Genomic DNA, 24,000 nt, shown 5'->3' with positions numbered 1-24,000 from the left:
GACACGCATGTCAATCGTATACATCAACAGTAAAAGGGGTATATCGTTTTTTTAGTCATACACTAGTGTGTGTCCCGGGTAATGCCTCGGAGTGCTATTTTGTACTTTGAACTTTTTTAATTTGATAATTATGTTCAACTGGGTGTGATTCGGGTGTTACCTCAAATGTTATGGTTTTTTTACCTCATATGTATTTATTTTCTAATCTTGTGAAAAAATAAATAAATTAAATAACCTCTAATTTGAAAGGAATATATAATGTTAATTATGTGAAACTTAAAACACTAATAAAAGTTGGTTTCGATAGTAAGTGCAAAACTTTATTTGTTAGAGGTTGCGGGTTCGAATCTAGATCAAACCATAATAGTATAGATAAACCGGTCCACCAAACCAAACTTGGGCTAGTGGAAGGGAGAGTGCATTCCAAATTTCCAATCATAAGGCTAGGATTCAATTCTCACTAGTGACAATTTGGGGGAGTGGGATTTCCTTATCTTCCCCCCACTCTTCTAAATTGTCTAGCTCGCTAACCCGGGCTAGGAGGACCTATGAGAAGTTATGAGAAGTTCCAGCCCGCTAGGGCCCTTCTCCTTACCAAAAAAAAAAAAAAAAAATAAACCAGTCTAACCCTAGATTATTTTGTTACTTCGGTGAACTTTTGTAATTTGTTAAGTACTTAAGGGAGTATTTATGGGGTAGTTAGGGGTGTTTATACAGAAAATTAGGATTTGTGAGGTGGTTGTTGTAGTGTGTTTGGTGTTTGTGGTTGGGTTTTTTCCGAGTGGTGTTGGGCGATTTTGGATGTGGGTGGGTTCTTCAAGTGGGTCTAGGATGATTTTTGGTGAACAACGGGTTTCGTGGTGGTTTTGGTGGCGGTTAGAAGTGGAGTTGGCGGCTGGGTGGTGGTCATGGTGGCTGGTCGGCGATTTTGGTGGCTGGGTAGTAGTGTTAAGTGGTGGATGGTATTTTCTAGGTTGGTTAAAGGTAGTGGTAAGGGTGGTCAAGGTTGGGTGAAGAGGAAAATTGGGGTATGAGTGATTTTTTAGGGGGTTGGGGAATCAAAGTAGAGGAAGATGGGGGTAATAGGAGGGGTAAAAGGAATGATTAATTTGTCTAGGTAACTGTAGGGTAGAACGTACTCACGATGAGTCCAGACTTGAGAACCCAGATTTTCAACTTCATCTTCATCCCGTCAACAAAACCTGCTTCAAAATCCCCACACGCGGTGATGTCTCCGCCGCAGACAACGGAATCACAAGATTATTGACGGCTTTGAAATCCCCACACCACCACCACCACTTCTTCACTCTCTCTCCTCGGTTGCCGCTTACAGTGGTTGCCACAGTAGACTAAGTGACTCCTCCGGTGAGGCTAATTTGCTGATGTTTCTGTCATGTGAGACTCTTGCTTCCTTTGAGCGCTGTAGTGCCAGCTTCTTCTTCTTCGTTTGATTCGGCGATTAAGGTTTCTGTTTTTCCGATTTTGGTGTTGTATCGATGGTAATACGGCGGCGTTTGTTGGAGAAAGAGAGGACTTGGGCTTCTATTGCGTCCAGTTGACATAGGAATTAAAATCATAATTAAAAGTTAGTTTAGTTGTTATGATTTTAGGGTACTTTTGAACCTGTTGACATGTGATATAATAGGTTGTTGATAGCTTGTTATTTGATATGATTTAGGGTACTTTCACTAGTAGAAAAACACAAACGTCCACCGGTTCAAAACCCCCTTATGCCACCAGTTTTGAACCGCTAGCATTTAAGGGGCGGCAATAATCTAATAAACAGCCACTGGTTTAAAATCGGTGGCAAAAACTATTATTGCCACCGGTTAATACTCACTTCCCGTCTCTTTTTTTTTATATTAAATTTAATGCCACCGGTTAACCTGTGGCAACAGTCTATGTAATTTTTTTTTCTGTTTGTTTTATTCACTTGAAATATAATCAAATTGATTGCTATTAATGAGTGCTCGTTTTTCCTCAAAGAAAAAAAAAGCCACAAAAAATCAAACAATTAAATGTAAGAACGCAAATCATAATTTTATTACTGATCGGTTTTCTAATCTACTAATTGCTCGATATAGATCACAATTACGGGCATCAAAATTACAATATAAATCAATATAATCTAACAATTACAACATATAAATATAAAAAAAAAAAAAAAAAAAAAAAAAAAACTTACAATATAAATCATTAAAAAAAATTACCACATTAAAATAAAAAAAAAAAACCCATACAACATCGAAATCAATATTCGTGCATCTTGATTCTTCTATTTAACATCTAAAACAATACACATGCATCAATTAAAACAAAAAAAAAATTGATTAAAATAAATAAGCTGCGAAAAAAAACCAGAACACTATGCATGTACCCAAAAATCGATTAAAATCAGTTTTAAAACCCAGAAAAAAAAACCCCCACAAAAATAAAAACAAAAACCCAGAAATTAAACAAAAACCCAGAAAAAAAAAAGAAAAAAGAAAAATAAAACCATAAAACAAAAACCAAAAAAAAAAAGACGAGCGGAGATCGAATAGAAAAAAGAAACCCATAAATTACCCAGGAAACAAAAACCTAAAACATAGTTAAAGACCCAAAAAATTTAAACAAAATTAAACATAAAACAAAATAAGAATGAGAAATAGAGTGAACTTACCTCGAATTCCACCAAAACCCCCCGAAATTAGCTTGAATTTGGGTTATAAAGGTCGAATTCGACCATGAAAACTCGGTTGAATTGGACCTGAAAACCTTAAATTTCATCACGAGGGGAGCGAAAGTGCGAAAAATATGACGAAATTGTTGTTGATGTCGAACTTTGTGGTGGTGATGTTGCGGTGGTGGTGGTGGCTTTGCGGCGGTGGTGGTGTTGTTGCGGAGATGAAAGAATGTCGAAGGAGAGAGGAGCTCAAATAGAGAAAGAAGGAGATAGGAGCTCGAAAAGAGAAAGGAGAAAGGAGAAAGGAGATCGAAAAGAGAGATCGAAGAGGATATCGAAGGGAAAGAGAAGGAGATCAGACGAGAGGAGAGAGAAGGAGAATAGACGAGAGAATAAGGCATAAAGGGAGAGGAGATAGAAGGGAGAGGAGGAATGAATGAGGCGGAGAGAAAAGGAGGTTAGGGTTATGGGGTTTATAAAGGGGTTTTTTTTATCTTTTGCCACCGGTTCAAAACCGTTGGGATTAATATTTTTCCCACCGGTTCTGTAACACCCCAATAATTCTCTCTTCAAACCTGTAAGTACCCTGAACAAAATCCAAGAGAATTACTGACGTGCTAATGCCACGTTTTCAAACGTTAAGGCTATACCAGAAATTAGCAGCGAAAAAACTAAATCAGTTAAAAGTAAATTTCAAAGCCAACGAATAAAACCAAAATTAAGTGTTACAAGTTGGAACCATTAAGGCCCATTTTCAAAATCCAAACTAGAAGAAGTAGTATAAAAATAAAACCGAGTTAAATAAATTCAAACTTGCAAAAGAAATATACTGCGAACAATAACCAACTTTCTACTCAAAATCTCACAACCCTGATGTGAATGTTTGCATGTGTAAGAATCTGTGGTTAATCTGCTCCCCAATATTACAATTGTAAAAATTGGATCGTCACAGGGTCATTGGAAGGCGAATGCCATGACCAAAGAAAGACACACAAAAGCACGCAATCAGCAACGCTGAGTACATACAAGCTACGAAATAAAATAAGAAATCCCTAACATGCCACTAATAATCAATCATCACGCATCATTAAATTTTAGACTCAACATACGACTCAACTATCAATTTTATTAAGACTTCACTAGTTGATAGTAGCTAACTAATTTTATATTATTTATTGGATTAAGCAATAGACAAGGTTGTCCAACCTATGCTCCATTTGGAACATCAATAAAAGAAAAACACATGCCTCTTTTCGGAAACATCAATAAACATCCAATGACCACGGGCGCGACTCCGTGACCGTAGTTAGTATGAGATCTCATCTAACTCCTAGTTTTGAAAAGTATTTGAAATAAGAGACTCGTAGATCAGACGGCCTCGAGAAAAATGCACGGCTAATATCCCGTGTACCCCAACCCCTGATTGTCATTACTCCAGATGTGCACCAATCCAGAGTTTTATTGCTCATCCACCTTGCACTTTACGTGATTTACAAGTTTAGACTTGGTGATGACTCATATGCAAACAATACAATCAATCCAATATCAATTCAATCAAGTAAAACAAGTTTCCAATTCCATTTCTTGATTTATTAGTGACAAGCAACATTTATTATTGATTCCATTAACTACCTCGGTGTATAAATATCTTGAGTGCATAAGGCACCCCAAAATCTTAACCTCGTCTTATAAGACTTGAATTCTTCCTTTACTCATTCTATTTCAATAATCATGAATGAGTAATAAATAAATCATTCCACATATTCACATACCTTTGCCTTTGAGCGCATCTTGCAAAATAAATGCATAAATAATACTTACAAAGCAACATAGTGCACAACATACAAAAATCACAATGTATAACCAAACAATTGTGTCTAGTCTTCTCTATACATGATACTAGGTTCTCATTACACCCCTAAACATGCTTCTAAAGGCAAGGTTTCGTAACTAGTACGTACCTCGAGTAAACGAATTGGTATGCCACTTTACTAACTAGAAATCACCTTTTTATAAAGTCCTCGATCTCCTAAACCAAACAACAATAATTCAATCGATACCCAAGCAATTAAATTTACAGCAATACTAACTTACTTAAAAACCTTCAAAATCCAATTAAACAACACTTTAAAACCTTCCCTTTAGTCAAAATTAAAGGCTTGTATATAGTTCTTTAAATTTTCTTCATAAAAACCTTAAAATACACTCTTATACATGAAATTACAGCAAGTTTAAAGTTTAATAAAAATCTGAAAATTATTTAAAAACCCCTAATAATCTCCCTTTTTAATGGGTGATTAAACCCTCTTTGTAAAACATCAAAAGTAGTACTTAGAAACTATTTCCAGCACTTTAATTAATTAAAAACCCTTCAAAACTTTATTAACACGTCACTTTTATACTCAATTAAAAGTCTTCTAGGAAATTATCACTTCCTAAAAAAAACCAACAATTAATATTACTAACCCAAGTAATTTCCAACAATATAATATGATAAAAAAAACCTCTTAAAACTTCAATAAAACATATATTTATGCTTAATTAAATTTAAACATAATTAATTTTATTCATCAAACTCAAGGATAAAATTTTAAGCATAAAAAAAAAATAAAACTTCGTTAAAAATCAAAAACTGCTCAAAAATCATATTTAGTGGCTGAATTTGGCCACAAAAGGGTGGTGCTCATCCATATGGAAAACACTACTTTTTTTATCAAAATAGGATGAGTTCAGAACCTGATCGGGATTAAAACGGGATTAATATTAACGAACGAAAATGTAAATATTAAAATACGAATTTACGTGTTCAAAATAATTTGGAATTAAGTTAAACTAATCAGTAATTGTAATCACCAAACTTTTAAAACATCATTACTATAAAAGCCCCAAATTAATTGTTCATAAAAACCCTAAAATCATGATTTTCAATAATTAAATACCCTAGGTTATAAAATTTACAAAATCTGAAAATTATGGCATTTATGAAATCTGAAATTATAAAGTTCAATCATCAAAATACAATTTGATATGAATTAAATTAATTTCAAACAATAAAATCAAAACCCATAAATCAATATTAATTATAATTACACAAATTAATAAAACAAAGGAGAAAGAAAATAAGACTAACCTTTTTGTGTAGGAAATTTTTGGGGATTCATGGAGTATTTATAGGAGAGAATTGTAGAATAGAATTAGGCCTCATGAAAAAAATGGGCCAATTAAATAAACAAATGGGTTAGGCTTTGTTTTTATGATCATGGATTGTAGGATATAGGTTCATAAAATAATTTTTTTTTGACCCAAATTAATAATTTGAAACTTTAATTAAATTATGGAAAAATAAAAATAAATATGATAAATAAAATAAAATTTCATTTATAAAATACTTAAACATACGGGGGATTACAGGTTCGGTTTGAACCAGTGGCAATACTCTTTTCTTAAAATCCAGCTCATTTTCCCCCTTTTTTAACCCACTAGTTTTTAAAAACCGGTGGCCATTGAGCGGTGCCAATTACCATTTTTCCGACGGAATTTCCGTCGGAAAAAGCTGTTTTTGCGACAAAGGGTATTGCGACAACCGATTGCGACGGAATTTCCGTCGGAAACGGGTTTTCCGACGGAAAACACGGTGTTTCCGACGAAAAATTTCCGTCGTTATTTGCGTGTTATCTTGTAGTGTATACGCTTAAAAAAATAAAGAGTCATATTTAAATTAAAATAGGGTTTTAAAACTTTCCGAACTCTAAAATAAAAATATGAGAATAGGAAAGTTATTTAATAAATAAATATAAACTATTTATAAAATCATAAAATATTCGGGTATTACAACAACTTTGTCCATAAATGGATGGAGCACCCTATTCATCAAATCCATAAAGATTGCTGGAGCATTTGTCGATCCAAATGGCATCACTGTGAACTCATAATGTCCATATCTTGTTCTAAATGCAGTCTTGGGAATGTCGCCATCTGCAATCCTAAGCTAATGACAACCGGACCTTAAGTCAATCTTAGAAACATTGTTGCGCCTCTCAGCTGATCAAGCAGGTCATCAATCCTTGGCAATGGGCGGGTATTTGTTCTATATGGTGACCTTATTTAACTCTCTATAGCCAATACACAATCTCATACTCCCATCTTTCTTCACAAGCAACACTGGCGCTCCCCCAAGGTGATGCACTTAGTCTAATGTATCCTTTTTCTAATAAGTCCTGCAATTGCTCCTTTAACTCACTCGATTCTGGAGGTGCCATTCGATATGCTGCCTTGGAAATTGGTGCTGTTCCTGGGACTAGTTCTATTGTGAAATCAATTGCCCTTTTAGGTGGCATTCCAGGGATCTCCTTTGGAAACACATCTAAAAATTCATTCACTACTTCTATATCCTCCAGTTTAGTTGTCTCTTCATGTTCCATGTTCCTCACACTACAAAAATACACTGGATGTCCCTTCTTAATGTACTTTGCCAATTTCAACACAGATATGATCCTTGGGCACTTGGTCTCATCATGCATCCAACATGTTACCAAGTCATTTGCATATTTGTACTCATTTTTACTTTCCGTGATCGACAACATTTCTGCACTATACTTGCTCAACCAATCCATTCCCAAGATGACATCAAAATCACTCAATCCAAACTCGACCAGGTCAGACAGAAACACTTTTCCTTCGATTTCTAAAGGCACATCCTTAAAGGTTTTGGTACACTTATCTACCCCCCCCGTAGGAATAACTATAGATAAGTCTACCACATCTGCTGTGTTTTAAACAGTTTGATAGTTTTGAAACAATGGTCTTTGAAATGATAGAAAAAGTTGCACGAGAATCAAACAAAACTTTAACAAGAATAGAGTTGATTGGAAAAGGTATCAATTGTAATATCTTTCGTGGAATCAGCTTCATGCCTACTCATTACATTCAACTTTCATACAGCTCCTGCCTTCACTTGGTACTCCCATTATTATTGTTGTTGTCTTTCGCTCCATTCTACTGTGCCCCCTTGTTTCCAGAATAGTTGTTATTTCCTTATTTGAAAAGGATCCACCATTTTTTATAATTTTCTCTCCCACTAACTCCACTTTTACAAATATTTTATTATTTCTCTTTCCTATCAACCCCACCCACACTACTTTATTTTATTATTATTAATTTATTTTATTAATTCTATCTCTTACTAATAAAACTTTATCTAATAAGGGCCTGTTCTCTTACGTTGAAATTCAGTTCAGCTGAGTTCAATTCAGTTCAGTTCAGCTCAATTCAGTTCAGTTCAGTTCAGCTCCTAAATTTCTTCTCTTATAAAATATTCATTTCAGTTCAGTTCAGTCAATGAGAACAAGCCCTAAGTCTAGTTTATAATTTTCTTAAACTATAAGCCAAGCCTACTGTTACAACTAACGCAAAATGAAGGGAGTATAATTACTTTGGTTTCTAACGAGTAACCCACTATAAGACTATACGAGTACTCCGTAACTATTCCTCAAAAAATACTACTCTACTTGTACTTCGTAACTTCTACATTTCCCTTGTCTCCCAGGATTTTCTCGGGCTCAACTAGCTACCGAATTGCCGACCTACGTCTCCCGCTTGACCGCAACCATTGCCTGTCACAACCACGTAACCACCACCACAAGTCCTCGAGTCGGCGGGAGCTCTCCGAGAGGCGACAACCTTTTGCTCATCATCATTTGAAAAAGGTTAGGGTTTCTATTAATTAAAAAGTTCATGTTCATAAATTTTGTTTCCTGAAATGCTTTTGATTGCATTTGCTTAATTGGTTGTTGATCCTAGAAATTTAGCCAACTTTGGATAAAATTGTAATATAGTTTCGGATTTTTTGGTAAATCAGTGAGCTGTTTTATATCTTATTGTTGAAGTTAGAATAAATGTGATTATCAAATCATGTGAATTGTAATTGGAATCAAAATTGAAAAGAGGATGTATTTTATAATGTAATTAAACTTATCTGGAGAGATTTGTTTTTGGATGTAGCAAAGATGCTATTGTAGATTGTGCCAAACTATGAAAGTTTAAATCAATTGTAAAATTTTTTTTGTGATTTGAATATTTACGTGTTTTTGAATAAAACTGTATGATATGATATTTTTTTTACCTTGCTTTCTTGTTTTGGCTGACAATTGGCACTATGGGACGTGGTCAGTGGTGGTCTTTCATTCCTAAAATTTCAAATCTGTCACTGGCTACAATACAGGTGGCCATCGTTGTATCCACTGCTTTATAAATTTTATCAATTAACGCCTTCTAAATTATTTTTATGTTGCCTATATCACGCAGGAGGCTGAATGGCACACTCTCACAGTCAAGCCAGTTTAGGACTCACTCAACCTACCAGCGTTGAACCTATTAAGGTTTATTTCTCATCATTATCAGCAAAATTTTGAAGCTCATTTGCATTTTGTGCTTTGCCTGCATTTTTAAAGTTTGCTCTTATCCACTTTCTTTTGTTTGTTTTGTTTTGTTTTTTTTTTTTTTTTTTATATTGCTTCTTAATCACAAACCGTGCTCTATTTTGCTGGTTGGATCTCTCATTTAGCAGACTTAAATATTAGTTAGTGTTTCCTTATGAATATAAGTGTCACTTGTAGATTCTAAACTCTTAACTGTTGAAATTTGATTGCAGGTATCATTTACGGTGAAAGATATTGATGTGACAGAGTGGAAAGGAGACTTGCTTGCTGTGGGTGTTACAGAGAAAGACTTGAGCAAGGATGACAATATGAAATTTGAAAATTCTATCTTAAAGGGGTTAGATTCCCAACTAGGTGGTTTGTTAGCTGAAGCCTCTGTTGAGGAGGATTTTACGGGCAAGGCTGGCCAATCTGCTGTTTTTAGGCTTCCCGGATTAGGATCCAAGAGGATAGGATTGATTGGACTTGGTTCTGAGTCTCCTTCTCTGGCAGCATACCGTGGTCTAGGTGAAGCTCTTGCCACTGCTGCAAAGGCTGCTCAAGCTCGTGCTACTGCTGTGTTCCTTGCTTCTTCTGAGGGGCTTTCAGCAGAGTCAAAGCTTAACACTGTCTCCGCCATCGTATCTGGTAAATGCCTCAACTTCATTCCTTTTTTGATGCTTGTCGTTTGCACTTGTCCAGTCCATGATACTTTATATTTATGTAGTGAAATGTCTGTGACAGGTACTATCCTTGGAGTGCATGAAGATAACAGGTTTAAATCAGAGTCGAAGAGACCACTTCTTCAATTTGTGGATATTGTTGGCCTTGGAACTGGGCTTGATTTAGAGAAAAAGCTTAAATCCGTCGAAGATACTTGTTCTGGAATTATATTTGGAAGAGAGCTGGTTAATGCACCTGCTAATGTACTTACTCCAGGTTAGTATGGCTCTTATATTTTGTTAGGTTCCAATTGAGCTTCCTTTCTTTCTGTGTTCACCTACCTAAGAGGTTGGTGCAAGTTTATTGAATTTCCAAGGGCAAATGGTACATTTTTTATCTAAATATTTTTTGAGTTTGAGATGGCTTTAGAGGAGGGGATAAGAAGAATAAACTACTAAGCTTTATGCCTCTAGGACTAAATACAAGAGTTCTTAATATATTCTTCAGGAGTGCTTGCTGAAGAGGCTTCCAAGATTGCTTCAATGTACAGTGATGTTCTTTCAGCAAAGATCCTTAATGTAGAGCAGTGCAAAGAACTGAAAATGGGATCTTACCTTGCTGTTGGTGCAGCTTCAGCAAATCCGCCACATTTCATTCATCTGTGCTACAAACCTAGCGGTCCAGTTAAAGCCAGATTAGGGCTTGTTGGGAAAGGACTTACATTTGACAGGTGAGTTTGTGGGGATGAATTGATATGATTAAATTTTGCTTCACCCTTTGGAACTGAGTTGTGTCTGATTGCAGAGTCAACTTTAGTTATTTACGGTTTTATCATGGGAGGGGATGATGAGATGCTACTTAAATAAGTTGATTTTATATCCTGTATGTGATTGTGGGGATTTAGCTCTAGATGATTCTTATTATGAATTCATGACATCATACCTTGGGAGGTGATGGTACGTATGTTAATTTCCTTCATTGACCATGCTTTTACCTCTATTACATTTCTTTACCTATAAATCCACAATTTTGGGCTGTTTCAGTGTGTAGGTGCTTTTGATACTTTTCTTCTTCAGGATGATTAATGTTGTACTTCTTATGTTTTGATGTTGTTTGTTTACTTAGGTTATCTCTTTTTTTGATTGTTGGTCAATAGTTGTCTCTATTTGTATATTCTTGTTGAAGTGCATTTGGATGCTGATATTAGCATGCTCTTAAGTGCTTCCCTTTGATTTTTTAGTGGGGGCTACAACATCAAAACTGGACCTGGTTGTTCAATTGAGCTAATGAAGTTTGATATGGGTGGCTCAGCAGCTGTTTTAGGTGCTGCAAAAGCGATTGGTCAAATCAAACCTGCTGGGGTTGAGGCAAGTCTCAAAACTTATTCTCACATTATCACATATAAAGGAATAAGAACAAAAAAATGCTATTCAAATTTGAGTGTAGCTAGTAGCCTAGAATCAGTTCAACTTAAAGACAGCTGTGAAATTGCACTCTCCATTTGGGATACAGTTTTTGTATGAAATGCTGAAGATCTTGGGCATGTGCAGGTTCATTTTATTGTTGCCGCCTGTGAAAATATGATTAGTGGGACTGGTATGCGTCCTGGAGACATAGTCACTGCTTCTAATGGAAAGACCATCGAGGTAATTTTGGAATGTGACAAGATTTTCTTTGTATCAAAATATTAGTTTGGCCTATGTGACTATTTTTTTTTTGGGTATATCTGCTCTTTAGTGAGGGTTATATGCCTTTAAAGCTCATCAATGGGATTTTGGGATAGTTTGTCAAACCAAGGATTTTAGAACAACATTGACTTCCTGTCTAGACTTCTCAATTAAGAGGTCTTAAGAATGGGAGTGTCAAATGTGTACATCCTTTTTCTAAGGCTACTAAGCAGAGAGTGTGTTTGTGGATCTCCTACATTGAATGAATACTCCCTTCATACATATTATCAATCCACATCTGTAACTTTTTAATTTTATTTTTATTTTTATTTTTATTTATTTATTTATTTTTTTACTGTTATATTGCCTGTCACTTGTATTACCAATGCTTTATTTTGTTATTGTTTAAAAATATTTATGCAATATTGTTTGTATATTTTGGAATTTGGATAATTAGGTAATAGCTTCCTAATCAGAGGGAGTGAGGGACTCTTAACAATTGTTGGAACTGGAGGGAGTTTTTGTAAATTAAGAAGACAATTGAAACAAATTATTTATAAAAAATTAGACAGCTCAGACATTCTGGTTGTCCAACCTAAATACTGTTATGACTTGAAATCTTGCATCAATTGAAGGTTGACAGGATTAATAAGACTGGGTTCATCTTGGATTTTCCAGTGAATCATTAGGTCGTCTCTTGGTTCTTAATTTCTTGTTTTGGTCTCTTCCATCTTGATGCATCCAGTGTGGAGAGGATTGTTGTCTTTCTGACAAACACCTTCAAAGTGAAAAAGATTGGGTGTCTTGGCAATTAGCTTGTATGTTGCACTTCTGCATTGGTGATATGCACTAAGAAGAGTTGATATGATTGTCTAGTGTCCTTATAAACATTTAGGTTGTATTGATGTGTCACATGTATGTTTTTTTAATTTATTATTTATCTAACTTCAGCTTGTCAATCATTTTGTTGATTGCAGGTTAACAATACGGATGCAGAAGGTAGGCTTACTCTTGCAGATGCTTTGGTGTATGCTTGCAATCAAGGTGTAGAGAAGGTATAGTTAGGTGTTCAATATTTATGTATCATGAAAATGATTAGTAAATGGATGAACAAGTGCACGCACACACAAACCATATGTGAATGGAGAGTTGAAGTGGCTTGCTCCCGTACCTTTAATCGACTCAAAATGTTACCATCACCATCCGAAATGGTTTTGTGCGTGATTTACTCTTGTTTGTTAACTTCCCGTTTTGAGTAATCCTAGAAGCCCCTTGCTACCTTAGCCCATCATGAATAAAAGACTGGGTATCACAACAAATAAAAGACAATGAAACATATGAAAATAAATCTTTAGCCACCTCATAATTTTAAAGAAAAAGTGCATGATTGATTATTCATGTAAACTAAATAAACTATATTAATGGTAACTTGCCACTTCATAATGTATGAAAACATCCAAACAAGACTCATTTTTTTTTTTTTTATGAGAATAAAAATTACAAGCTACGAAGCAAGTTCGAAGAACTACACAAAGAAGCCCTACGAACATGCTGCATAAATCCCATATTGCATTGAACTTGGGAATTGAATAAGAAAACACAAAGAAGTAAGGTTTGGCTTATAACTAAACGAGCTGAATGTTAGGCAATAGGGGAAGGAAATTATGACGACTAAGACACAACAGAGTTACCTTTACAAGTGACTCAGTACCCTTCACTGTGGGTACCTTTGAGAGACTATTACCATACTAAAAACCCCCACGAGAAACTTATGGAAGCCCCCATTTTGGAGAGTAGGGTTAAGATAAAGGTTTTTCAATGTAATGAGTTGAAAATCCATTACTAAGCTAAGCTAATACAAGAGTTACCTCGAGATAATTCTTTAAACCCCTTTTGATTAGTAACAACACAGATAAAATAAAGGTAACAGCACACACACACATCAAGTCAAGTCAAGACTTTTTATACAGTAGTACTGAAAAACTTATCTTTGACAAACCTTTATTTTTGTGTAAAATTTATATCTAAGAGATGCACTAATCATCATGATGTACCTTCTTTGGCAGATAATTGACCTCGCAACATTAACTGGAGCCTGTGTTGTTGCTCTGGGACCTTCCATAGCAGGTTAAATGCATATTTATGATCTTTCCCTGCCAGTAGCTAATTTGCCTATTGTGGTTGATGTTGTCATCATAGTGCATCAAGATTTTTATTGTTTAGCCTGATAATGTGAGGATATCAGTTAAATATGCTTTCATTAATCATTGTATCTTTAAAAAATAGAAGAGTTTCTCCCATCCTACTGGCTTTTTTATTCAATCCCTGCTTGTTTTCCAGGTGTCTTTACACCCTATGATGCACTTGCCAAAGAGGTGCTTTCTGCATCAGAAGCTACTGGAGAGAAACTCTGGAGGATGCCTTTGGAAGAAAGTTACTGGGACTCAATGAAATCAGGAGTGGCTGATATGGTTAACACAGGGGGTCGTCAAGGTGGTTCCATCACAGCAGCTTTGTTTTTGAAGCAGGTAGAGTGAATACTTTATCTTCCCCCCCCCCCCCCCCCCCTTCCCTCTTTTGTCTTTATTTTTAATCTTTAAAACAACCTTGAAAGTCACTGTTGGGCCATGGTGGTACTTTTCTATCACTTCAGTAAGCTTTTCATCATGCCATTACTGTTGCAACTCCTTTTTATTTCACTCTTCTTGTTATCTTCATTTTAGTAGCATCCTGCACCAATTTAACACTACAATATCTTATGCTATCACAAATATTTTGATTACTATTTTGATTATTCCTCTTAAGGGGGAAGGTTGATCTTATTGGTTAGTGGTGTACAATATCACGTGGGTTTGTCTATTCATAATCGTTGGGTTGCTGTTGATACTTCATTTGAGTTGAGAGATAAAATTTGCCATTGAAGGACATACCCTATTTCCCCCAATTTAATCTTAGTGTAATATTTGGGTTTAGATTAGTTCAAATGACTTGTAAAAAAGATATTTCCTCGTGAAGAAAAGTGTAGGCTCATGATTTAATTGTACTTTGTACAAAACTTTGTTGTGATGTTTATAAATGAAGCACTACTAATGAAATAATATTCCTTCACTATGGGACTTGATGCCCCAAAATTGAAGGTTTCAAGTGATTTCAATTGTGGAAAATTCAAGGATAGTCTTAGAAGGTAATGATTTTGCATCTCGTACAAGCTTCTTTGCTTCCTCAGCGCATTCCAGAAGGCGCGCGCCTCAAACCGCCTCAGCCAACGCGTAAGCGTGAGAAAAGGGGCTTTGGATCAGTTTTTGTATAAAAAAATACATTTTTTTTCCAAATTGAAGCTTACCCAGTCTTTAGAAAGATAATTCGAGCAAAAGCCCCTTGTTAATTGAACAATATCACTGCAATTTGACCCCTAATTTTAAAACCCTAATTTTTGAAAACCCTAATTTACGGGTTGCTTTGCAACTTAAAATCACTTATCCAAGCAAACGCGTACAACGTTTAACCGAGATGCAACAACGGAAGCAAAGAAGCTTGTACGCTGAGGAAGCAAACGCGTTGGCTGAGGCGTTTTGGCCTGCGCCTCGCGTCGCCTTACGCCTCAACAACGCGCTTTTTAAAACTAAGCCTCTATTTATCCGTTATCTCCTTGTCTCTAACCATTAAACCTTTTCAATGTATTGCATCTTTCTATCTTTCATGTGAACAAGTCTTTATATCCCTATCACCTATATTTCGTATCCAAGCTTGCATATAGGTCTCGGTTCACCTTTACTTTTGCATCTCGTACAAGCTTCTTTGCTTCCCTTGTTGCACTTCTGCATTTCTTAAACATTTTATAGCAATTCTCGTTCACTTGTTGCACTTCTTTGTTCAACTTGTCCTTAGTGTCATGCTTCCTTTAGATTCTCTTACGACCTCTTTCGCTACTTCCTTAATCTTATACTCCATTTTACTCTACACTAAATCTAGTCTTTGCAAAAAAACTTAATTTAATTTTGCATCGACCATGTTTTACTACGAGTTTCTTATTTATCTCCTATTATAGAAATCTAAACACCTTTTTCTCCAAGCATTCCTTACCAAAAAGAAGTCATTTTGACTTAGCATCATCTACACTGATACAAGTCACTAGGTGGGATATCAAATCAAGTGTTCATTTCACCCAATTGATATACTAATGCAAATCCAAATGTAACTCAATTCTTGTCGTTGTAACAAAATCTTCATGAATACTTTCAAAGCTATCCCTCATAAAACCCACATGTTCGTTGAGATCATTACCAATGTCCAATTACTCACCAACTTCCCAAAATTCGTGTCTTATAAGTCATCCAATCCTATTTGTGATGCATGTAAACTTATAATAGTTACCACCGTATCACTTGCTTAATGCTCATAATTTGACCAGTCTTTCTAGACACCTCGATCACACATATTTTGGATCAATATGATACCTACTATATTCCTCATTTATCCATTCCCATTTAGCGAAGCTTATAATCGCTTAGAGCTATATATATTGCGTTGTGTCTAAGTCACTTAGTCACTTTTACGCACATAATGTTATTTTTTCCTCTTCCTAACCTCTATTAATTTTATCAATTTCTTGGTCGGATATTTTGTGTCACGAAATGCATATTTGACACTAGGATGGAAATTCTCCCATGTTTTCAATTACACCATGCCTATGAATTGTAACACATTGCCAAGAAAGGAACGCCCCAATATATCCAAATTTCGATTCATGTCCGTAAGATGTGACTAAGTTATTATGCTTAGTGCCATAGACCTACCACAACTCTCCTTTATCCCTCATTTATCCAAGAGCGACAACGAATGCCACAAAGTTACACAAATAAATAAATAACATGAGATTTGATAAATTAATTTAAAAAAAATTAAAGGACATTAATAAGGTTCATAAAATTTATTGATTGCAATCACCTTTGGTGAATGATATTTAGTCAACATGGATAAGTAGCCTAATAAACATAAATTTCCTCAAAACAAAGCTAAGTTTAGGGCTAATATGATATACTTCCTTTGTTATTAATTATTAAATCTTGCAACATACCCTTTTTCACACTGTTCGAGAAATTTGGTCCCACATGACTTTAAACACTTAAACTAATTCTTCTAATTACTCGGTACTCACCCACTTCATAATCGCATCCCTGCCATAGTATAAGGCACCACGATATCGCCTCAATCATTGTGGAAGCCACCACCACGACCACAATCACTACCTAATCAATGTCACCTTTGTCATTTTTTTACAACCACTCACCTCAACTGCAAAAGTCACCACCACAAATAAACCGTCACCACCTCCGTCAAATGCTCACAATCATCTTCATATTAATGAAAAATCTTAATTTATAGCATATATAAGAAAGTTCAGATTTAAATTGTGAAATTCAAATCTAAACAAACATAATCAAAATCTACGTTAAAAAAATTGAAAGCTAAGAGAGGCTAGAGGAGAGAGAACTCATCACCCTCATGGTTATGGCTATGGTTAGATAATGGTGAAGTTGCATAGGTACGGTAGGTGGTGATGATTTGGGGGTTTGAATTAGGGTAGTGGTGAGATGAGTTGTAGATATAGAGAGTTGTGTGGCGGAGGCGATTGCAGTTGCGGCTGCCTATGTTGTAGTGATTGTAGAGTTGGTGGATGTTTTGATAATAGTGGTGAGGGTGCCGGTGGTTTTCCATGAGAATGGTTGGTAGTTGTAGTGAGGATGGTGGTGGTTGTAGTGAAGATGGTGGGTTGAAGTGTTGAACCGCAAAAGATGGTGAAAGTAGGTTGAAGAGATAGAATGAGAAAGTTGTTAAAAGAGGACGGGGAATTAGGATGAGAGCGGGTAATAAGAAAATAATATTAGTTCGATCAAATAAGGGGAAATTTGTAAGTTTGTTGTAAAAGCTTTCCATTTATATTATGTTGTAAGCTATGTTACTCGGACTCTTCATTTCACCTCATGTACCCGTGTCAGACTCTCTTGACACTCGGACATGGGTATGACACCCGGACACTTCACTTTAAGCTCAAAATCATGGTATTTTTTCACAAAAAAGCCGAGTCGGACGCTTGGACACGTACCCGTATCGGACATGGGTACCCGAGTCCAAGTAACATAGGTTGTAAGTATTGTGGCATTTTCATTTTAACTAAGTGTTTGAAGTAAAAAATTACAAAGGAAGTATAAGACAAGGTAAGAGAATATAATGTTGATAAAGCTTGCAAAATATGTATTATAACAAATTTTGAACTCATAATAATAATCAAAAGACAAATTTTACATACCTTTGTGTATAATCTAACCTCTTTTAGTTAACTTTTAATCAAATTCTTTGCATCGTAATGGTATAACTTTTATATCCATCTTCGGTACTTTCCATACTAAAGTATGGCGAATTTGAAGTTTTTATCGTAGTGTAACTATTTACTTCTCTAGTTGCTTACGATGAACATATTAATAAAGAAAATAAGCTAAAAAGAGCTAGGAAAGGTTGTTTGATTACTGTCTAAATTGGTAACTTTAGGTCACCTTCTCTTAGTCTCTTGTTTCACTCACTCATAAGCTACTCTTGTTTGTTCCCCTTCCCCTTTCTTCATGCTATCAAAGGGATCCTACCTACCCTCCTACTAATCGTTTGTCTTCTTCTATTATGATGATTGTTGCTCCACTAATGCCTTTCTTAGTCATTCTTTTTTCCTTCGCTTGTAATCATCGAGGGCTGGCCATTTCGGATATATGATTCGATCCGATCTGATTTTGGATCGGCAAAAAAACCGATCTGAATTCGATCCAGAAATCACCGGCTAATTGAAAAAAAAAACCATACTTTTTTGGCAGTGACAGCAGCACCTGTTCATAAATAAATTCATATTGTACTGTAGTACCATTGATTTAATTTAAAAAACCATTTTTTAAAACAAAATAGACCAAAATAAATTATTTTTTATCAAATTAAAAACGAGTAGATTATAACAAAAATGTGTACATAAATTCATTTTATATAACAATACTTTCAAAAATACTACATAACATAGATGATAGATCTATAAACCTCAATTAAAATCCCATAATCACATTTCACAAAATAATTATCATATTACTATCACTACATAATCCGGTTAATCTCATAAACCCAATAAACAATTCCAAAATCTAACCACCTAAAAGATAAAGAGTATAAACCGTCGAGTGAGAGGGATGACTCATGAGTGTAGATGGTCGAGTGAGAGTGACGAACTAACAACTCACGATGAGGAGGGCTGGCTGAATTTGGGCGGTGACGGTGAGGGCTAAGGGAGGCAGGGAAGGTGAATAACATAATGAGGTTTGGGTTTTGTTTCATTTGGATTTTTTTTTGTTTAAACCTTTATTACTTCTTATTTTGTAAGAGAACTGGATTGGATCAGATATCCAAATTTCCAAAATAAGTGATCTGAATTCGATCCGAAAAACTTGAAACTGGATCATGGATCAATTAGATCAGATTATTTGCCCAACCCTGGTTGTCGTAAGTATTCTAGCTACATCGAGACTTGTCCTTGCTCATTGCATCTCCCCTTCTATGAAGCTTTAACTTGTCCTTAGTGAACGACGGAAAACGATTATTGATGAGGGAGGCCTCTTCCTATGTAGCTATCATTGGGAGTTCTTTCCAGTTGTTCTTCATCGTCTAGCTTTAAGTACACATCATCCTCTAGCTTTAAATGAAGCTAAAATGCGTCTTCCCTTCTTTGCTTGTCCTTATTGCTTTTCATCCCCTATTAGCGTCTTAAGTAGATTCATGTGAAGCTCTTCATTGATCCAAGCTAAAATTTCTCTTCCCTTCTTTGCTTGTCCGCCCTTTGCTAATCTTGATGAGGCTTGCGAGATCCTTTCCATACACTACCCTAAATTGTGTCATGTCGATCGAGGTAGTTAAGAGTTATGATAGGGAAATTCGGCTCTAGATATTTTTGTTTGTCCATTTGTTTGGGATGGTATGTGTGATGCGTATTTATGTAGGTATTTTGAGTTTCTTGAATTAAAAAAAAAACAATCTTTAAATGATTGTAGTTGTATAGAAAAACGAACTAGAGAATTTTTGTGACACAATGATAGAACTCCCAGGGAGAGGTGATATTTGAAGGCTCAGGTTGAAATATCAAAGTTTAGGACAACGACAAGGTTAAACAAACCATAAACCCAAGTTCAGCTCACGTTTTTGATATGATTATCAAAACTCAAATCTCTAACAAAAACGTTACAACCTAAAGCCTTTTATATAGGCAAAATAAACTATGGAATAATCTAAAATCTAAAGATAAACTAATTTCTAAACTAAATCTATCATAATAAAAGATAAATAATAACTAAATATTATCTATAATAACCACCCAAAAGATATACTTACTAGTATCTTCCTAATATGCATCTATGTGTTTCTCTTGAGCTCTGTCCTTTGCAAGTTAAACAACACTTGATCTCGATTCGACACAATGAAGGAAACCAATGGATTCGACTATTTCTTGCATAAATTTCAATGTTTGAGACCTTTAAAGTGAACAAACTTTGATGTTCTTTCCACTACTAACATTATCGTATTTACTACTTTTAGTATGGCAAACCTTCTATTTATTTTTCTATCAAGCTGTGCTTAGCTTCAGCTAAGCTTCAATATCCTTACGTATTCACGGTCAATTCCATCCGGCTGCCACTCGCAAATACGTTTTCATCTCTCCATTATGCTCTCCTACTATTTTGCGTAATATGCTTTGCATTATGCTCGGTCAATAAGTGTGGAATATAGGCATTTCTTGAGAAGAATTTCGGTAATACCCGGTTAACCCTAGTTTTTCTCTAACTCCCTTAGTTTTCATTGGACAACCCACTCGACCGTAGCCTTTATCTTCTCCATGTCTACTCCACTCTATGAAATACTTGTTCCTTCCCAAATTTGGGCTTGTTTTGATATGCAGCCATCTGATGTTCTCCCAATTTTGAAAGGACCAGTTTCATATGCTCAAAGATGGCTTTCTTGAGTAGCGCTATAGATCAAAATATTATCATAAAAGACTAGCAAACTTCCTCAAATCGGCTGAAATACATCATTGATGAGAGCTTGTAAGGTTGTCAGAGCATAATTTAAGCCAAAGGACGTCACCAAGAATTTGCAGTGCCCCTCTTGGGTTTGAAATGTTGTTTTGCCAGTGTCTTATGATTTTACTCGAACCAATTAGTGGTTAGAGTTCCTGGCCCAAGTTTTTGCGGCTATTGTACTTTGTACCGCTTGGCAGGTCCCTTTTTCTTGTGTGAAAACGCCACTGCCCAACAATACTCTTAATTCCTTACCTTAATTGGCTATAATTCAGGCTTACGTCATGATATTGGTGGAGATGAGTTATGCTAAGCCTGGGAATTAATTATTATCACCACTTCCCTCTCACGGACCTGCCAATAGGGCCCAATACCTTCATGGTTTTAGGTTTCAACATCCCCATCATCGAATACAGGGATCTCCGCCTGTGCTGTACCATCTTTCTTCGTGAATAGCAAGACATTTAAATCCCCCCCCCCCCTTTTTTTTCTTCTTTTTTTTTTTTTTTAAGGTGATGTCCCGCTGCCCACCCTTCATCACATCACAGCCCTTTTGCCATTCTCTCTTGCAATCAGTCTCCAACAACCGTCGTGGTTCGCCAGAAGATGGGTTTGATGTTGATGTTTTTGGAAATTCATCATGATATACTACATTTGTTTCCTATTATCTGCAATTTTGGGGCTTGGCACTAACTCCGAGTCAAAATTTCTTAATGTTGGTTTCGGGTCATGGGTCGGGTCATTGGGTTTGGGTCAGGATTGCCAGATCTATATGTAATTAAGGGTAGGAGAGAGAAAGTGAGGAAGACTAATTCACTCAAGCATAAACCACCGCCTTCTCACCCACCCCATCACCGTTGCCGACGTACCACCACTGAGACCCACCTACACCACCTTCACCACCACTGAGACTCACCTTCACCACCACTAACCCACCATATACAACACTTCTAAAACCACCATAACTGCACCAAAAAATATCCCAATCTCACGAAATCACCCCACACTCTCGGAGAAACTCAATGACACGACCATAATCCCATCCCGACCACCAATGGTACCACTGTACCAGTCTTTGAAAACATCCCAAAAAAGATGAAAGATTCAGCCAAAAAAGTACGTACCACAAGGACTTTCTTCTTCATTTCATATATAAATTCCTCGAGATCAACGGTACCACTGTAGTCGGGGTGAAATCAATCAAAGATGGAGTCATGAAGGTTAGTTAATTGCGCTGGAGTAAGGTCGTTGGAGTCGGCACCGAAGTGGGTTTGATTATTTTGACAATGAATGATCTAACAGATGATGAGTAGATCTAATGGAGGAGAGAGAAAGATGGTGAAAGATGAATATTTTGATGGATTTGGGGAATTGATTAACTGAATTTAGTTGAATGAATTAGTTTGGGTTGAATGAAATTGGGTGGAATTGCTTAGTTTAATTAAGTTAAATTATTATAGTAATAGGTTTTGATTAAATATTGTAATTCAAATTAAGAAATTTTAAGCAAGGGTAGTATTGTCATTTCATTAATTTTTTTTTACTAAACAAGGAAAGTTTGGTAAATGTTGCACATAATGTGAAGTGTCCATATATAGTAAAAGTTGCAGATACTAAGAAACGGAGGTAGTATATGAGTTGTACTGGGTTCCCCTCCGACCAAAAAAAGAAAATTCACTCTTGAGAACTCTTAAGTTATGAAAGCTTTGTGATTTCTTGGTAACCATTTTGTTATTTACAGAAGGAATACCATGGGAAGAAGTCTTGATCTTGGATAGCATTCATCATCTGCATAAAATTTGAATTGGCATAGAGAGAACATATCTTCATTCGTATAAAAATGGACTTGAAGTAATCCTAATGATTAAGTGAACAAGTGAACCTTAGAAAACCGAGGTTAAATTTGTTCAAGATAAACAATTAGAGTTAAATTTATAGAGTTTTTCCAATTAATTTTTGTCCAGTCCACGTTACAGTTTCGAGCAAAAGCCCTCGTTTAATTGCCTGAAGTAACTGCTATCTTACCCCAAACTGAAAGTCCTTAATGTGAATACCCTATTTCGCGGGCTATGAAGCAATACACAATACTTCAATGTGTTTCCCTATTGTGCACATAGGGAGTTTCTCTGATGTAGGTGATCCTATTTAGTTTCATATTCACAGGTTTAAGATCAAGGATTATTGTAAAATTATCAGACCTAACTGTGAAAAGTGTTCGTTTTTGTTTGTTTAACTATTGACTGTCAATTCTGACTTCACAAGTTACTTTTTGCAGTTTGTGGACGAGAAAGTTCAGTGGATGCATATAGATATGGCTGGTCCAGTTTGGAATGAGAAGAAACGTTCAGCTACAGGATTTGGCGTATCAACGTTAGTGGAGTGGGTTTTGAAAAACTCAACCTCATAATTGGTGACCAGTTGAAACTGATTGTATTGCATGCCAGGATAATGCTCAAAATAATTTTATAGTTCTAGTAAGAGTTAAAACATCTCATCCCTGTTTTATTTTCAATGTATGACAATTTTTTTTTTTTTTTTTTTTTTTTTTTTTGGAAAATTTAACAACAATAATCAACCTTTGGTCGATTCTCGTAAAATATTTTACCTTTTGATTTTTCTAGAACTAGAGTGTATCCAAATGCACGGGATATATAACAAAAATATACTACCTCCGTTAACTATTATTTGCAACAAAGGAATATTTTATATTTCACAAATAATACCCCTTTGTTGCAAATACAAGTAATAGTTTGTAACACCCCAATAATTCTCTCTTTAAACCTGTGAATAACCTGAACAAAATCCAAGAGAATTACTGGCGTGCTACCGCCACGTGTTCAAACGTTAAGGCTATATCAGAAATTAGCAGCGGAAATACTAAATCAGTTATAAATAAATTTCAAAACCAATGAATAAAACCAAGTTAAGTATTACAAGTTGGAACCATTAAGGCCCTTATTCAAAATCCAAACTAGAAATTGAACAAAATTAAAACCGAGTTTAAAAATAAATTCAAAGGTAGTAGCAAAATAAATTGTGCAAAATAACCAACACTCTACTCAAAACCCCACAACCCTGATGCGGATGCTGCATGTGTAAGAACCTGTGGTTAATCTGCTCCCCAATATTACAAGTGTAAAAATTGGATCATCACAGGGTCATTGAAAGGCGAAGGCCATGACCAAAGAAAGACACACACAAAAGCACGCAATCAGCAAAGCTGAGTACATATGAGTTGCAAAACAGAATAAGAAATCCATGACATGCTACTAATTATCAATCCTCATGCATCATTAAGTTATAGACTCAACACACGACTCAATTATCAATTTTATTAAGACTTCACTAGGTAATAATAGCTAACTCATTTCAATTTATTCATTGGATTAAGCAATAGACAAGGTTGTCCAACCCATGCTCTATTTAGAACATCAATAAAGAAAAACCCATGCCTCCTTTTCGGAAACATCAATAAACATCCAACGACCACG

At 35.6% G+C, this 24,000-nt stretch overlaps 1 protein-coding gene across 2 annotated transcripts; it reads left to right on the top strand.

The window, feature by feature from the left end:
• Positions 1 to 8,180: 8,180 nt before the first annotated feature.
• On the top strand, positions 8,181 to 23,003 carry LOC145593799 (leucine aminopeptidase 1-like). 2 transcript variants are annotated; one of them, XM_081650164.1, is made up of 12 exons: positions 8,181 to 8,370; positions 8,835 to 8,885; positions 8,969 to 9,042; positions 9,315 to 9,729; positions 9,826 to 10,020; positions 10,252 to 10,474; positions 10,985 to 11,111; positions 11,295 to 11,390; positions 12,389 to 12,466; positions 13,478 to 13,538; positions 13,752 to 13,939; positions 22,785 to 23,003. In XM_081650164.1, exons 3-12 carry the CDS (start codon positions 8,977 to 8,979, stop codon positions 22,914 to 22,916), a joined length of 1,581 nt encoding a protein of 526 aa, XP_081506290.1. In that variant the 5' UTR covers positions 8,181 to 8,370; positions 8,835 to 8,885; positions 8,969 to 8,976; the 3' UTR covers positions 22,917 to 23,003. The 2 variants fall into 2 exon arrangements, with proteins under 2 accessions (XP_081506290.1, XP_081506289.1); XM_081650163.1 differs by lacking the exon at positions 8,835 to 8,885.
• The last annotated feature ends 997 nt before the right edge of the window (positions 23,004 to 24,000 follow it).

The sequence above is a fragment of the Chenopodium album genome, chromosome 19 (genome assembly GCF_948465745.1).
Source record: "Chenopodium album chromosome 19, dcCheAlbu1.1, whole genome shotgun sequence".
In the NCBI taxonomy this organism is placed as follows: Eukaryota; Viridiplantae; Streptophyta; class Magnoliopsida; order Caryophyllales; family Amaranthaceae; genus Chenopodium; species Chenopodium album.
This window is presented reverse-complemented; position numbering and strand designations above follow the sequence as displayed.

Excerpts from the sequence above, each read along its gene's own strand:
- LOC145593799 (XM_081650163.1), top strand. The coding sequence starts at position 8,977 with ATGGCACACTCTCACAGTCAAGCCAGTTTAGGACTCACTCAACCTACC. Across the intron at positions 11,112-11,294 it reads TCAAACCTGCTGGGGTTGAG|GTTCATTTTATTGTTGCCGC; the intron begins GCAAGTCTCAAA and ends GGGCATGTGCAG. Across the intron at positions 11,391-12,388 it reads CTAATGGAAAGACCATCGAG|GTTAACAATACGGATGCAGA; the intron begins GTAATTTTGGAA and ends TGTTGATTGCAG.